This window comes from Sceloporus undulatus, chromosome 6 (genome assembly GCF_019175285.1).
Source record: "Sceloporus undulatus isolate JIND9_A2432 ecotype Alabama chromosome 6, SceUnd_v1.1, whole genome shotgun sequence".
In the NCBI taxonomy this organism is placed as follows: Eukaryota; Metazoa; Chordata; class Lepidosauria; order Squamata; family Phrynosomatidae; genus Sceloporus; species Sceloporus undulatus.
This window is the reverse complement of record NC_056527.1, coordinates 114144336-114161855: the sequence shown is the minus strand read 5'-3', so window position 1 is coordinate 114161855 and position 17520 is coordinate 114144336. Positions and strand designations below refer to the sequence as shown.

The 17520-nt window shown below is 40.6% G+C and overlaps 1 protein-coding gene across 1 annotated transcript in view; it reads right to left on the bottom strand.

Annotated features, from left to right (window-relative positions):
• LOC121933921 overlaps window positions 1–17520 on the bottom strand; it is a 110274-nt gene that overhangs the window by 27446 nt on the left and 65308 nt on the right. The window contains exons 3-7 of the mRNA XM_042473906.1: window positions 17059–17108; window positions 4843–5154; window positions 3561–3893; window positions 1826–2170; window positions 562–954 (exon numbers count right to left, since the gene is read on the bottom strand). Of these exons, the coding sequence (XP_042329840.1) occupies window positions 562–954; window positions 1826–2170; window positions 3561–3893; window positions 4843–5154; window positions 17059–17108 (1433 nt within the window). The remainder of the gene's footprint in view (window positions 1–561; window positions 955–1825; window positions 2171–3560; window positions 3894–4842; window positions 5155–17058; window positions 17109–17520) is intronic.

The window sequence follows — 17520 nt, the reverse complement described above, 5'->3', positions numbered from 1 at the left end:
ACAAGGACTATTGTGTTGTGTGTGTAGAATGATGAGAAATGGAAAGAAAGCCCTGAAAGAAATGGTCAAGGAAGGGAGAGGAAGAAGTGTGCAATAACCAAGTCAGCACTTGATGTGCAAACTCTCTCACATTAACCCTGGGCATTTCATGTTTTAAGCATTGTTTAAAAATCCCAGGTAATAACAGACAAAATGTGTTTATTGGGATTTTCAAAGAAGCTTTGTTTCTCTTTGAATTGGAATGAGAGGTGGGTGTTTCATTTGATGTAGGTGCAATGGACAATTAATGCCAACTCTCATATCGATATTATTCTCACAACAAGCCAGAATTTCTTTTTTGATTTGTTTTGAAAAACAGACTTTATTGCAAACTATTTGGTTTCTTCAAAAAGATGTGGTTAGTTGAAGGCTTTAACATTCGACACATCTTTCTTTCATATTTGCCACCACCTTCCAACTTTCCACAGGGGTAAAAATCAACAATAAAGCAGGAAGAGACAAAACAAGGGCAACAGATTCTGGTAGAAGTAGAGGTTGGGTAGAGAAATTATGGTGATGGTTAGTAGCAGGTGTTGCCAGTATCGGAGAGCACTAAGGAGACATTGACAATGCTCGGTTTACCCGTGTTCCTATCTACGGTCTTCTGTGTATTGTTGAAGGGCAGTGCCTCGTGTCCCACCACGCAAGTAAAAGTGTCTCCTGCACTCCAGTCTTGCTCATTGATGTTCAGCATACTATAGGCAAAGTACTTCTCAGGTTGCTTGGACTCCTGAGAGGGTTGGCTGGTGAAGTATTGTAGAGTGTTCACTGGCTGATTGTTATGGAGCCATTTCACAAATATTCCTTTGGGGTAGAAACCTTTCACCAGGCAAGTAAGGGTGGCTAATTCCCGCAATGCTAGTTGGTCTGATGGTGGAGGAAGGACGTAGACCGATGGGGTGTACAAGGTGCCACCTGGATGGTAAAAGAAAGACGATAAGTAGAATATCAGATAAACATTACATTTAATTCTAAAGCATAATTTGTGATCTGCTCGATATATGGACTACCATAAATTTAAAGACAGGCAGGCAGATTTCATACCACAGTATAAATATTCTAGTAACTGTACTGGGCAATTACAAACCGGTGAGTTAGCGACATCGAATATACCCTGACAGCTTCAGTGCTGCCATGACATAACACTCTCTAAGGGACGGATGGCATGTCTAGAATAAAAAAAGATATTACTGGTGACATAGTTTCACCTGTAAATGAGCCATTTCTGTCTCAAAGCACAGGAGCATGGGTTGGAAGGAACATGCCTCTAGACTGGTGTGAACTCACACAAAGGTGTCCAGAAACCAGTGATTCAGTGATGAAAATTAAGGTGCTTTGTTTGGAGATAGGAAAACTACGCTCATATTCATTGAAGCTCAGTGGTTGCCCTTCGTGATGCCATCATTTCTTAGTGTGGGCTACACATATCTAATGTTCCAAAGCAGTTATCAAATGTTAAGTAAGAATGAAAGAGTTGTTGTTGTACTCCTGTCCTTCTGGTGACATAGGCATCTGTTGGGCCATTATGGGAAGAACATGCTTCAGTCTAATTGAACATGGATCTCATTATGTTTTCAGATATTCATTAAGATATCATGATTGAAGCTCATTTGTCTTATCAGCTATTGATGTAATGGTACATGGAAAGAATTTTTTTGAATCAAAGCACTTTGAATTCAGGTGAGATTCATTATGCTGAGGGGAGATTAAAATAACTGTGGAGCCTGTCAGATTTAGAGATCCCAATGCTGAATTATTTTAGAGGATGGTGTAAGCAGGCACTTACCATTCTCCTTTTTCAGTTGTTTTTCCACAGGTTTGGGCAATAGGCCTGGGAAAGAAACTTTGCAACTGAAAGTCTGACCACTGTTCCAGTCTGCTGCACATATGGTGGCTGTAGCATCAATGGACTGCATGCCATTTTCCTGTTCGATAGGTTGATCAAATACAGTTTCCAGTGTTTTGTGATTGGATCCCTGTGTCCAGGTGACATTCAGTTCTGAAAGATCCTGCTCATAAGGTATGTTGGAGATTCTGCAGGTCAGTTTAGCTGAACCGGTCTGGTAAATATCAGCATAGGTTGGAGCAATAGTATCCACATAGGGTTCTGAATCCACACAGCCAGAAACATCTGAATAATAAAAGAGGTTATATAAATATTCAGATCATTAATAAATAAGAAAATAGCACAGACTGGTTCATCACATTCTACTGATGCTTAATATCCAACTTATTTTATGTTGGTTTCCAGCATCTAACATACTTAAGAATCTCTTGGCTTATAGACAACCAAAGCCTCTTAGTAGTTACTGCATGTTTGCTAAGTACTTACTCAGTGTTATGCTCTTAGATCAATGGGGAATCTCTGAACATTATGTTCAGGAGTGAAGAGGCTCTAGAAGAAGGCACTTGAGAGTTTCTTAACAATTATGTAAGTTCCTTCTTTGGAGACCTATTGAAGTCCCAGCTTGTTAATCTTTCTAAAAAGCTGTTTGTTATGTGTGTGTGTTTTGAAAGGTACTAGGATAGAGTTTTTAGAACATACAATTGTGCTTTTTGTGTTTGTTTGATACATGTTTGAGGCAGAAAATTAGCACACAATGCAGACATGAATGTTCATATTTGGTTTAGAAGGATTTCTTTTTGAATGATAGATTTCACAAGAGTTATGCTATGCAGTAGTTTGTTGAATTCAACATTTTTGAAACTATGGTGTTTGTAAAACCTCATATTAGGCTTTTTATTCCCCTTTTTCAAATTTGTTCTGTTAAAATATAATAATCTGAATCTCATTGTTGGTTCCAAATATAAGGGAACCATTGAATCAAATTCTAAATAACAGGTCATCACTTATATAAATCCCATTGATTCAATAGATCTACAGTTACCCCTCTGTTTTTGCAGGGGATCTGTTCCAGACCCCCCCCCCATGAAAATGGAGAATTGCCAATACTCAAGATCCATTGGCTTCAATGGTGGCACACACACCTTTTTGTCCTCCTCCATTTGCCACCCACAAACGGGAGAAGGATGCATCTCCAAGTCCTTAAAAACAGAGGGGTGACGGTATTCTAGTTTAGAAAAGCAATTGGATTCAGGGCAGTAAAGCTATTTTAAACACAGTAAGATTTTAGTGTGTAGTGGATCAGAACTGAAATAATAAGACTAATTGGTTACTCAGCAGGAAATTTCATCTTTCAGCGTGGTACTCCTGAAGACTTTCAGCAAGCACACACACAAATGATCTCTTGAAGTATCATAGGGTGCATCTACACTAGAAAAAATGCAGTTAGACGTCATTTTATCTGCCATGGCTCCATCCTGTATAATCCTGGGACTGGTAGTTTTGTGAGGCACCAGCTGTCTTTAGACAAGTAAGGCTGAAAACTTTGTAAAACTACAAATTCCACGAGTCCATAGGATGGTGCTACAGCACTTAAAGTAGTGTCAAACTGCATTATTCCTACAGTGCAGATGCACCCATAATTTCTCTTACAGTCTGAAATAATATTTCACCTTACCTCCACAGCAAGCCCTCTTGCTGATATTCAAAATGTTGTCGTAGTTTGTATTTTGTACATGGCAGGAAAATTCCACGTCAGCCAGCCAATCCCTCCTAGTGACTACCAGTTCGCTTCTCATGCTGTAGCAGCTGTCCTGGCTGTTGGAGACTGGTTTGGTGGTGGTGACACCGGAGTCCCATGGCTTTCCATTCCTCAACCACCGGAGTGTGGTTTGCTCATTGCTAAGCCCAACAGCATCGCAGGTGATGGTGGCATTTAAGTAGCTGCTTGAGAATGCTTTAACAGGTGGTGCACGGATGGCCATGTCAGTTGGACAGATCTTAGGGGATCCTAGAGTTGGAATGAAAAATGCAAAAAGAAAAAAATATGGCAAGCAGGTTCAACACTTTGAAGGCAAAATGTAAATGTAGGAATTGAACTTATATTTATGTAGAGAGTTCGGCATGTTCAGATCTGTCTAGAAATCTACACTAACCAGTCCCACAAGATTACCCTCTAGCAGTTTGTGTGTCTGGTTCCAACTGGAGAAATAATTTTGCATCCATGAAGCAAGGCATCTTTTGAGCTAAGACTAAGCATGCTACAGATGCCAGAGCTGAGGCTCAGGCTCAGAATAAACAAAAGAGCCTCACTAAGCATGTGCAAAGTATATTTTCCCACACCACAGGAAAAGCAAATCCAATTTTTCCATTGATTGGAGTGGATTCCAGGGTAGAGGATGTGGCTTCTAATAGGTTGAACTCCTATTTCTTTTTCTTTCAGAAATTTCTCGCCATCCTGTGCAGGAAAATGTTTAGGTCTGAAGCAGAGTTCGGTAATCGTTCATTGTGTTAAGAAGATACAATTAAGCCTAGAACTTTAGTAAGTAATTAGTTATTGTGTGGAGTGTAGGTAGTCCATCTCGTAGGATGGTGTTTTGTATAGTAGTTCATCCTATAATAAACCAGTTAGTTTCTTAATTCTATCACAACAGTCAATATGCAAAGGGATCTTGTAGCACCTTTGACAGTAACTGTAAGAAAGAAACTGGTAGTATGAGCTTTTGTAGACATGAGTCTACTTCCTCAAGTCTACAGACTCTCATGCTATCCATTTCTTTCTTTCAGTTAGTCTCCAAAGTGCTTCAAGAACCCTTTGCGTATTGACTTTCCAGACTATCATGGCTATGTCTTTGAATTCTACCACAACAGTGTTTGCCTACTTGCTTCTGAAATGGATCTTTGTTGGTATGGTCTTTTGGGAGTGTTTCTGATTGAATGAGACAAATCAGTTCACTTACGTGCAATGACTTGGATGACTTTGTTTCCAGACGTATGGTCAGCTTTGCAATAGAACGGGGAACGTCTCTTCCAGACATCGACTGGGACGTTGGCCTGGGAGCTTGCTGTGAAGGTCCCAGAAGTGCCAGAAATGGAAGGGAATTTCTTGTACTTGGAGGCTTCAATGCTGACATTGTTCTGATTGTCCCACGAGAATGTGATAGAGTCAGGCAGGAAATCCTTGGCCAAGCATCCAATTGCGATGTCTCCGCTGTCTGGGAAGCTCCCACAGAGAGGAATGAGGGGGAAAAGAGTAGGGGCAGTTGGGGATGCTGGGAGAGAAGAAAAACAAGAGGATGGAGGGTGTCTGGATGGGCTGGTTTTTTTTAAAAGAAGATGTTAAAATAATCAGCTGTGGCGGAACAACTGAAAGGAACAGAACCATTGCTTTGGTGAGTGAGAAAGACAAGACTATCGAAATGCAAATATGTATTTTTTCCTTGTAATGAGTTAGCTTAATGCCATAGGAACAAACTCTTCTAGAACATGGCGCATAACCTGAAAAAACACACACACTTAGTGCCAGTTTTCAAAGCATCATAGTACAATTTCAAAGTACAGTTTTCAAAGAATTGTTGAATCACACAATCACAGGATTAGAAGGGACACCAAAGACCATATAGTTCTCAGCTAAAGCATCCCTGTGCAGTAGCCACCTAATCTGTTTCAGTCTTATGTTCTACATTTATGTGTAGCCCTGCGGTTCTGTTTTTCATTTTATGTGTCAAAACTGATCTCCTGGGAACAAGTATAGCATGTCAAATGAGTTATGTCTTGTATAGGAGTCTGAACAATAACCTCTGGGCTTTGCAGCCTGGAACATAATTTTGTCTTGGCATCTTCTTTCTCAGTCTTGTACCTCTAATATAAGGATTTAAAAATAGTGGTCTCCATTATAGATAGCTATAAGAATTTTTCAGGAAATTCAAGTAAATTACTTAAGGAAAGTGCTGTCTAAATAGTTAAAATATGAGAATCTCAACCAGAGGAATTCAGTGACAAAGCTTTGGAATACTGGGATTTTTGGTTTTGTGAGATGTTTTGCCTTCTTTGTCAGAGAGCTCTGGTGCCACAACAAATTAAAAATCCCAGGATTCCATAGGATGGAACCATAGCAGTTAAAGCGGTGACAACAATATTATTTCTGCAGTGCAGATTCGACCTTTTTCACAGTGTTTTTGTACCATTGCTGCTGAATATGATCTGTCAAATTTCTGAAAGAACTTTAGGTCAAATTTCCTAGAATATCTAGGATTGATTTACCCTCAATGAAGGAGAGGCAAAGACCACCTGAGAAGCAGTTTTATTGTATCATTTACCCAAAGGTTTTTTGAATCAGAATCCATTGAGGGGATGACAGCCAAAAGTTATACTTTTGAAAGAGAGTTGTTTTTTCTGAACTAGTAATATTTTGTGTGTGTGTGCAGCAAAGATATACATGAGATACTGATGTACACATGCATCCACACTTTTGTCATGCGACAGTTTCTCACTCAATTCTGCTTAAATATTATGCAGTCTGCATTCATCCTAAAGCAGATGAAAGAACCCAAATTGCCTTTTTTAAAACTTAAAACTATTTTTAACAAGTCAGAAAAACAAACTTCAGAGATGCTTGAATGTCCAGCACCTTTCACCAGACAACTTTTCTCAGAGCATAAAATCTTCTTTGCTATTCTCACCTGAAGTTCTTTTTAAAGAAAAATAAAATCCTTTAAAAGCTTTAAAAACTACCAAAGTTCTCCTGTACTAGGTTGCCAGTTTAATATTTCTGATATCAAAACTGGCAATTCCACATAATGGATACAATGGTGCAATTCAGAGGGGAACAGTAGAACTCCCCCTCGCCAGCTGAGCATTCTGTTTTAGAGCATCACTAGCTTCTCTCTCATTGTGCTGTAGATGTTTATAGAACTCAAAGCTCAGTTTTAAATAGGTTGGGGCTGCTTCCTACTCATAGCTGTTGGTCCTACAGACTTGAAAAACACTTTACAGTACTGGGCTTCAAAACTTTCCTCTTAATTGTCAAAGCCACCAATGAAGAAGACATAAATTTCTTTCCCAACTGAGTACTTGGATCCATATAAGCTGAAAACTTCCCTCATACCCACACAAGCTAAAACACCAAATGAAACAATGGGCCTGAATAGACAGGCCAAAATAAAGCTGCTTCGGGTCACTTTGGAAATATGCTGTTTGAATGACACACGTGTCTTAAAAGGCCAGAAGCTGTGAAAAAAACGTGCTCCAGTCCTTAAGACTGGAGTGTGGCTTTGACACAGCTTCCATCCTCTTAGGACACACGCAGCATTTAAATAGCATACTTCCAAAGTGACCCAAAGCAGCTTTATTTTGGCCTGTCTGTTTGGGCCCAATCGAATTTTTCCCAAGCTAAGCATCAGGTTTTAGCAAGATCCAAGAGCTTTTCCACCACAGCTGTATGTGCTACAGATCTAAAACTTTTGCATGCATCTCAGCACAAAGATGGGCTTCCAAGTAATTTAGGAGTTGACAGTAGTTCCCCGCATAATCCCCAAAATAATCACTAAGGGTGAAGCCATCTAGTTCTTCTCCCTCTAAGCGTCAAACTTTGGAAACACCCTAGTTGCTTTTCCACCTCACCGACTGATTTTAGGTCTTAAAAGATTACTTCTGTCCTACGTGCATAGAGTGATTTCACACAATCCAGTGCTCTTCTTTCCCCCTTCATTTCCAGGGGAAAGTCCGCCAGCTCATCCCTGCTCAGCAACCTTCCCTGTTGTTTCCAAAGCTGGAGCATCCCTCTAGCTGAGTTGCAGGCTGAGCAAGACTCCAGCTAATCTCCCCGCCTTAGGTGTTGCTGCTACAGAGCTACAACAGGGACAGTTTGGTGAGGCTATGACTACCACTTACTCTCATGCTCAGGGTGAGCCAGGGGATACTTCAGAATTTATCTCTGTTCTTCCAATAACCACAGTGCATCAGAGAATAATCTGGATTTTCCACAGATGAGCCCTAGCTACTGAGATGCTCAGGTTGCTTGTTGGACCCAGCTGTAGCTACTCTAAACTTGAAAGATTTGTAGTTTGCTAGTTCTGAGAAGCTAAAAATATGCCAGAAAACTTTCCCTGTTATTTTTGAAGCCAGCAACTCATCAGGGAGCCCTTTGAGCTTTAGGTCTGGATGCTCTCTTTGCCTCACCTATCATTGCTAGGAAGGGGAATAAACTCAAGTTGGCAAAGCTCACATCCATCCCTGCTTACCTTAGGTCTCTGGGTAAGTCAGAGAGATGTCAAAAGCATGTCTCCTTTCTCCCTCAAGCCATAGGTCACCAGGGAACCCTCCAGCTTTTCCTTAGCTCAGTACCAGCTATGAGAAGCTCAAATTTCCTACAGATCCTCAGCTACAGCTGCTATACCTTCAATGCTAACTGAAGGGATTGCACATCCCAGCTGAGCGATGGGCCTTTGAATAGGTAGGAAGAGGCTAGGAACTCCTCTACCCCATGGCTCTCAAAGCTCAAGCTCCACAGGGAACCCTCTAGCAGTGATAACGGAAGGTTTTTGAGGTCCTACAGCTGAGTAGCTTGAGAGGCTTGGAACATATCTCCCCATGCCTCCCAGAGCTCCAGCTTGGCAGGGAACCTTCTAGCCTTTCCATAACCCAGTACCAGCTATGAGAAGCTCAAGTTACCGGCTGGCCCCCAGCTATAGCTGCTATAGAAGGGTTTGCAGGTCCCACAGCTGAGTGGTGAGCTTCTGAGAAGCTAGGGAGAGACTGAGCACTCATCTCCCCACAGCTTGGCAGGGAAACCTTTAGCTGATACTTAACTCAATACCAGCTATGAGACTCTCAGTTGTCTGATGACCCTCAGCTATAGCTGCTGTATCTTCAGTGCTGACGGAAAGGTTTGCAGGTCCCACAGTTGAGTGATGGGCTCCTGGGAAGCTAGGGAGAGGCTGAGAACTCTCCTTTTCATGGCTCCCAGAATCCCAACTCATCAGGGAACCCGCTAGCTTTTCCTTAACTCATTATCAGCTATGAGAAGCTCAGGTTGCCTGCAGACCCTCAGCTACAGTTGCTATACCTTCCATGCTAATGGAAGGGTTTCCAAATCCCACAGCTGAGTGGTGGGCATCTGAGATGCTAGGGGGAGGCTGAAAACTCCTCTCTACATGACTCCCAAACCCCCAATTTGGCAGGAACTCATTCAGCTTGTACTCAGCTCAGTACCAGCTATGAGAACCTCAAATTTCCTACAGACCTTCAGCTATAGCTGCTATACTTTCAATGCTAGTTGAAGGGATTGCACATCCCAGCTCAGCGATGGGCTTTTGAATAGCTAGGAAGAGGTTAGGAACTCCTCTATCCCATGGCTCTCAAAGCCCAAGCTCCACAGGGAACTCTCTAGTAATGATAAATGAAGGGTTTTTAGGTCCCCCAGCTGAGTACCTTGAGAGCTGGGAACATATCTCCCCATGCCTCCCAAAGCCTCAGCTCAGCAGGGAACCCTCTAACCTTTCCTTAACTCATTACCAGCTATGAGAAGCTCAGGTTACCTGCTGGCTGTTATAGAACTGAAAGGTTTGCAAGTCCCACAGCTGAGTGGTGAGCTTGTGAGAAGCTAGGGAAAGACTGAGAACTCCTCTCCACACAGCCTGACAGGGAACCCTTTAGCTGTTACTTAGCTTTGGACCAGCTATGAGACTCTCAGTTGTCTGATGACCCTCAGCTATAGCTGCTATATCTTCAGTGCTAACGAAGGGTTTGCAGATCCCACAGCTGAGCAGTAGACTTCTGAGAGTTAGGGGAAGGCCGAGAATTCCCTTCCCATGGCTCTGACAGCCCTAGCTCAGCAGGGAACTCTCTAGCTTTTCCTTAGCTCAGTGTCAGCTATGAGAAGCTCAGGTTGCCTGCAGACCCTCAGCTACAGTTGTTATACCTTCGATGCTAACAGAAGGGTTTCCAAATTCCACAGCTGAGCGGTGGGCATCTGAGAAGCTGGGGGAGGCTGAAAACTCCTCTCTACATGACTCCCAAACTCCCAATTTGGCAGGGAATCCTCCAGTTTTTTCTCAGCTCAGTATCAGCTATGAGAAGCTTAGGTTGCCTGCTGAACCTCAGCTATAGCTGCTATATCTTAAGTGCTAACTGAACAGTTTGCACACCCCACAGCTGAGTATGGGCCTTTGAATAGCTAGGTAGAGGCTAGGAACTCCTCTACCCCATGGCTCTCAAAGCCCCAGCTCCACAGGGAACCCTCTAGCAGTGATAACTGAAGGTTTTTGAGGTCCTACAGCTGAGTAGCTTGAGAGGCTGGGAACCTATCTCCCCATGCCTCCCAGAGACCTAGTTCGGCAGGGAGCCCTCTAGCCTCTCCTTAACTCAGTACCAGCTATGAGAACATCAGGTTGCCTGCTGCCCCCCAGCTATAACTGGTATAGAACTGAAGGATTTGCAGGTCCTACAGCTGAGCTATGGGCTTCTGAGAAGCTAGGCAAGACTGAGAACTCACTTCCCCACAGCTTAGTAGGGAATCCTCTAGCTGTTCCTCAGCTTAGTACCAGCTACGAGACTTTCAGTTGCCTGATCCCCCTCAGATATAGCTGCAATATCTTCAGTCCTAATGGAAGGGTTTGCAGGTCCCACAGCTGGGTGATGGGCTTCTGAGAAGCTAGGGGAAGGTCGAGAATTCCCTCCCCATGGCTCTGACAGCCCTAGCTCAGCCCTAGGGAACTCTCTAGCTCTTCCTTAGCTCAGTACCAGCTATGAGAAGCTCAGGTTGCCTGCTGACCCTCAGCTATAGCTGCTATACTTTCAGTGCTAATAGAAGGGTTTGCAGGTCCCATAGCTGAGTGATGGACTTCTGAGAAGCTAGGAAGAGGCTGAAAATTCCCTTCCCATGGCTTCCAAAGCCCAGCTTGGCAAGAATCCATCCAGCCTTTCCTTAGCTCAGCACCAGCTATGAGAAGCTCAGGTTGATTGCTGATTCCCAGCTATAGCTGCTATAGAACTGAAGATTTTGCAGGTCCCACAGCTAAGCGGCGAGCCTCCAAGGAGTTAAGGAGAGACTTACAACTCTCCTTCTCATGGCCCCCAAAGCCCCAGCTTGGAAGATAACCCTCCCGTTTTGACTTAGTTCAGTGCCTGCTAGGAGAAGCTCAAGTCACTTGCTGACACCCAGCTATAGCTGTTATACCTTCAGTATTATCTTTAGAGTTTCCAGGTCCCACATCTGAGTGATGGGCTTCTGAGAAGCTAGGGAGAGGCTGAGAACTCCTCTCCCCATGGCTGTTAAAGCCCAGCCCAGAAGGAACTCTCTTAACTCAGTACCAGCTGTGAGAAGCTCAGGTTGCTAGCTAACCCCCAGCTATAGCTGCTATACCTTCAGTGCTATCTCTAGGGTTTGAAAGTCCCAGCTGAGCAAGGGGCTTCTGTATAGCTTGGGAGAAGCTGGGAACTCCCTTCTCCATGGCTTCCAGGGCTCCAGCTTAGCAGGGAGCCATCTAGCTTTTCCCTAGCTTTGGCTGCTTACTGACCTCTGCTGTAGTTACTACAGATGCTGGTGGGCTTCTGAGAAGCTGGGAAGATGCCGGATCAACCCCCTCCATCCATTTACTGTGGTAAAAGGCAGGGATAGGTAAGGCTGATGACGGCCTGAAGCTCTCCAAAGCTGAACCTTCATCTAGGGGCTATGGATCACCGGGGATCTCTCCAGCTTCTCCTACATGAAAGTCCAGCTTTTGAGTGCTTTGGGCTATCTCCAACTTTGGCTGCCACTGCTATGGATATGAAAGGCATGGATGCACCCCAGCTCTGTGCAAGGCTTTAGAAAAGCTAGGGGAGGATCAAGAGCTTTCTACATCAAGCTGAAAGTTGAAAGTGAGCAAACTGACCCTCCACTCCCAAGGATGCTATGCTCCTAAATGAAGTGTTTAATGGGGAAGCTTGCTTTTTGCCAGGCTACTGATTCTAAGTAGGTCTAATTGACACCTTAGAGTGGTCAGGATTACATCTATCTATCTATCTATCTATCTATCTATCTATCTATCTATCTATCTATCTATCTATCTAGCCATCCCTGCTAAATAACTGATCACTAGGCATCACATTCAGAGCTAACCATAATATCAAACGCATTAAAAACAATTCCTTATATATTTAATTGTTCAACTAATTAATCAACATGGAGAAATCCAACACAACTGTTGCTTTCCTGGGCCTACTTAAGATAAATCCAGATAATTCCTTTATTTCCCTGTCAAAATTCTTGAAACCTATCTGAATCTGAAACAACCAATCCAATTAAACTACAGAGAAAGAGAGACAATTCAGTGAAAAGCATGAAAAACTCACTAGAGAGAATTAAAAAAAATCTACCCCATAAAATAAAAAGATTAAAAGGCAAAGTTAAAATGGAAAAAGAAAGCATGTCATTTTGCCCACTGAGGACACTTAAAAATAGTTACTTAGGGCAAACTCCTTTACAATCAATCAAAACCTGCCACCACAAATCCATATGATTTAAAGATTTATGCCCCTTTAATTCAAAAATCACTAGAATAGTGCAATAGTGGAAAACATTACTAAAATAAGACCATCTAATTTAATGTAATATATTCAAGATGGGTAATAATAAACAGTTGTCATTTTCTAAATTGCAGTAAAAAATGAAGAGACACATGACTAAAGAAATAAATCAATGTTTTTTTTCCTTACCAGTTAAATCTATGATTTCTAGGTGGAAATGTGCACAAACCTCTAGAGCTTCAGATCCAATTGCTTAAGGAACAGAAACTAGGTTTTTTTTTCTTCTTAAAGCAAAAACATGATTAATCTGGGTTAATTTGGGAGTGAAGAAAACAGAAATCTTACAAAGGCAGGTGTTACTCTGTTGTTTTCGAAACATTCAGGGGCTATTTTCAGCCATGCGGAATGGCTTTAGATACTAGAAAAGCTGTCAAGCAGAACAAGAGGTCCCAGAATAAACCTGAAACCGAGAAACGAATCTACAGACACCTGTTGCCTTCGTTGCTCGAGAACAGTCATATTTTCTGATCAGCCATTTTAGTTTTAACAAAAGGGGGGAAAACTACACCCATTAGAAAACCTTTATTGATTTCGATACTATATATTTTATATTTTGATACATATTGATGAGTACTTCATCCTGTTAGATTTTTTAAAAAATGTGTTTCAGAAATGAGATACTATCACTGAAATGCTTAATCTGTGAGTTCCCAGAACTTTACTTTAATGGCAGAGTTCACCCCAAAATAATAATAATAATAAAATCATTTCTCTAAACATGAAAAATATTATTCTTTCATGTCTGAGAAACCCAAAGCAAAAGGGCAAGAATCTAAAGCAGAAAGAATCAAGAAAGGTATATTTTTCAAAGAATCCATTAAAGACTAATCTCCTAAATTTACTGTTATGCAAGTTTCCTAAAATCTACTTCATCCAATGAAGTAGGTACAAGATTCTGGGTTGTATTAATTTATAGCCATATTGTATTTCAAGCAGACTTATTTACATCATTTGGGCAAACTAAAATCCTATTGATTTCATTTAATTTACTTTTAAGTATGACAAATCTGGATCCAGCCGTGGATCTGCTGTTTTTGGTTACCACAAACTAACTCAGTTTTCCGACAGACTATTTAAAGATATACAGCAGTAAGAAGGAAAGGTGAAATAAATGTTCAGATTGGTAGAACTCAATGAACGGATTAAAGAAATGAAAAATTTACTGTGGATAGCAAGTCAGACAAATAGTTGATAGATGGACATTGCATTAAAAAAACCCACATTTCCTGAACAGTTGATGACTGTAAAAATGCTGTTTGATTTCTGCCCATATATTTTCAATTCACTAATAACAGTTGCAACAAAGAATAAGAAATCAAGAATGGACAAAAAGACCCCTTTCTGCTCAGTAAACATATAAAATATTTTGTCCTGCAATAAATAGAGGTTCTCAAAATGCTTTAGAGACAGAGAAAAATGAAATAGTGGGAAACTGGTTTTCTTTGTAGAAGTCTATGTCCCACCAAAACAAGACATAAAATTCAATTCCCACAGTTTAAGTTCAATTAATTTTGAATGGGAAGATAAATGATTTACCTGAAGTAACGGTGACCTGTGTTCCTTTTCCCCAATAGTCAAAGCCATAGTAACACACTAATGCAATTGTCTGGTGATACTATACAGATACTGAGACTACAAAGTGTTCTCTAGAGTTACTAGGCACAGGAGTAATATTAAGAAAAGATCTATAACTTAGAGTATTCCCTTTCTTTGTCCCCTCCTATAAAATCACTTTATGTCCCTTTAGATTATCATAGAATCAATGTAATAAAATTGCACTTTCCAAATCTATGTATATTTTTCTCTATGGCACTCAAATCTTTCAGTAGAACACAATACAAAGACAGTTTTGTCAATGACAATCTTTCTGGATTCTTAAAAACTGAAAACGTAACAGACAAAAATAATGACAATGATAGGGATTACAACATGTGGATGGCAGGGTAATTTTGAATTCTGCTTTATGAAGCTATATAGGAGATTAAATGTTCCAGTTCCAGTGAATTGAAAGAAATTTGCCTTAAGATATCAATAATTACAAAGAAAATAATTCTAAATGGCGACATTAGAGAGGAAAGATTTTTTTTACCTGTTGTAACGGTGACCATGGTGCCTTTTCCCCAGACGTCAAACCAGTTATCACATTGGACCGGTTTAATGGGGACATGCAACAAGAACCTTATAAAATCTTATTAATTCACTGGCTAAATTGAATAACTTTTTTAGGCTGCACATCTAAGCACGTTTACTTAGGAGTAAACCCCATGGAATTCAATGGCACTGACTTCCAAGTAAACAGACTCTATAAGAAAGTTGACTTTGCAGTTTAAGATTATTTCACTTCTTGGGTAAGGAAAAAAAAAGTCTACTTCAGCTTCAAATCACAATCTCAAACACACAGAATGGACATCAGCTCCACTCAATGAGAGAAAAGAGATTTTTCAAGCAAGTGAGTTTGAGATTGCAATTTGATAATTCTTTAAAAACGTAACAGGTGCCTTTCTGGGTCAGAACAACTGTCTTTCCAATCCAGAACTCTGTTTCCTAAAAGTGGATGGTCTGTGAAACTGAAATTGGACACCAATTAAATGAAACTGAACTCTCCTGAAATAATATTGTAACCCTCCTTTAGTTCCTAGACCATGGTCCCTCCGGTCCTAGAGTCCAGAACATTCCCAACGGACAAGGCTAACTTTTCCAAAGATTTCACTTAAAAAAATTAAATTAAAAGAGGCATGCGGTTAACAAACAGGTTTAAAGGGAATTAAAACCTACCTGAAGAAACGGTGACCATCGTCCCTTTTCCCCAGTAGTCAAAGTAGTCACATTGCCTCAGTTCCTTCAAGACCATGCACAAAAACCTTGTCTGGAATACTTTCAACTATAGCAATTGAGACCGTCCCTTATAGGATAGTTTTCAGAGCAACTAAATGGTTTATTAAAAACAACATCGTTGCTTCTGACCCTTTAAAGGTTGGGAAAACATATTATTGTGGCAAAAGCTTTTATAGACTTTGTGGCTTAGGCCACAATAAACGTTAACCTTTAAGTTCCCAGAAGACTCCGTTGCTTTTTGTTGCAACCAACAAATACAGCTGTTCCTTTAGAATTTGATGCTTATCATTAAAATCTTGGAAACTGAGGGAAAGAAACACCTGCATTTGGAAATACATTTTTCTCAGTCGTATTCCCTGGCTGGACTCATGCGCACTTAAGATACATATTTTAACTTCATATTGTCTTTTGGGGGGCTGAGTCATTATTTTGGTGGAGAAAGGCAGTCTAAGGGGCCAATTTGATCTAACAAGCATCTGTTTCTCTGAGAATCTCTTTGTTTCATGTTTTAAAAAATAACAGAAAATTGTTTTTTTTTTTAAAAAAAAAGCCAATTAGACAAAATGAAGAAATAGATCCAACTTACCACTGGTCACTGTGACCATGGTTCCTTGGCCCCAGTTGTAGAAGTAACACAGTAGCATGAATTCTTGTCTCAAGGAACTAAAACATAGTGGCTTCGAACCCCAAGATGCAAGAGATCAAATTTCCTCTGTTGTCCTTCCCTTCTATATTATTCTATATTCTCTTCTGTATTTAGGAATCCATTCTACATTTTATTTGTGCATAGGTCTACACTCTTAAATTCAAAATAATTCTGATGTCAAATGGGGAAAAAAACACCCCTGAACTCAAAACACTAAAGGTTAGGTCCCCTGTGTTGTTTTTCCATTCTATATTATGAGTTTGCACATAACTATACATTCCTACTCTATTTATGAAGACTGTATTTCTTCTTGCCGACTCCATCAAAGAGATACAAACACCTATCTCCACCTTGGGTTTTGGACTTCTTCAACAACCACCACCACCACTTCATGGCAAATATTGGAAAAAATCGGGATTAAATCCCTGAATCAATGAAAATTAAAGAATGGGAAATCATTACCTGAGGTTACAGTCACCAACGTTCCTTGGCCCCAGTAATCGAAGGCATCATAGTAATCACATTGACTAATCTGCCATTGTCATGAGAACAAAAATGGAATGGCATTGTTCCATTGCTGAGGCTTCAGTGGGATGCCATTGGCCATCTTTTCCAAGTGATTTGTAGCTTTACAAGGTCTTTAGCCTTCTCTGCCAAAGGATGTGGGTACCTCAAAAGCTATAGATCCCAGGATAATGTAGGATGGAGCCATGGCAGTTAAAGTGGTGCCAAACTACATTATTTCTACAGCCTAGATGCAGCCCAGGTTGGTTTAAATCCAAGTGCCTGGATGGATTGCTTTTGCTTTTTTATTTCTCAATTTTGCACCGAATGATAGCTTTTAAAAATATGAGATGTCACATTCAGTAACACTGGAGCCCTTTTTATTCCACAAACTTCATTTTTCCTAGAATCTATAAATGTTTTCAGTGAAATTCTATCTAAACACTTAAAAACAAAACAAAACACTAGAATGGTTTAATATGACCCAAAGCCACGGTGTTACGAAAGCCTTTGTATAGGGATGGCTTTTAGGACAAAAAACCCTCAACTTTTAAAAGAATGAGCATTTCAAACAATATTTCTACAGATAGAAAAAATAGTAATGTATTATATATTTTTTTACCTGAACTGACGGTCACTTGGGTCCCTTTCCCCCAAAGATCGAAGTAACCGTAGTAGCACACCACTCAATTCACTACTGAGTGATGTGCAAAATCTTAATTAGAAATGGATAAAGGATCTGTCTCTTTACACTACAAAGTAAGAGAGATATTTTTTTCTTCCTTTACATGTTCTGACTGTGAAAAGAATTCCTGGGCCCAGAAACTAAAATAAGTAAAGCAACAGATTGATTATTAGCCCTCCACTAAGTGTCTGATCCACCGTTATCTTGAACTGGGAAGCATTGATGAAAGATTGTGCAAAGGAAAATAGAGTTTGCCACTAAACCAAGGAGGTTTATGGTAACATTTAACTTCTTCTTGAGAGTACATGATAAAATCTTGAGTCGTGAGAGTACATGTCAAAGGCAGAGATCAATGCTTTGTGTGCTCTCTTGACAGAATTAAATGCGAAAAGAAAACAT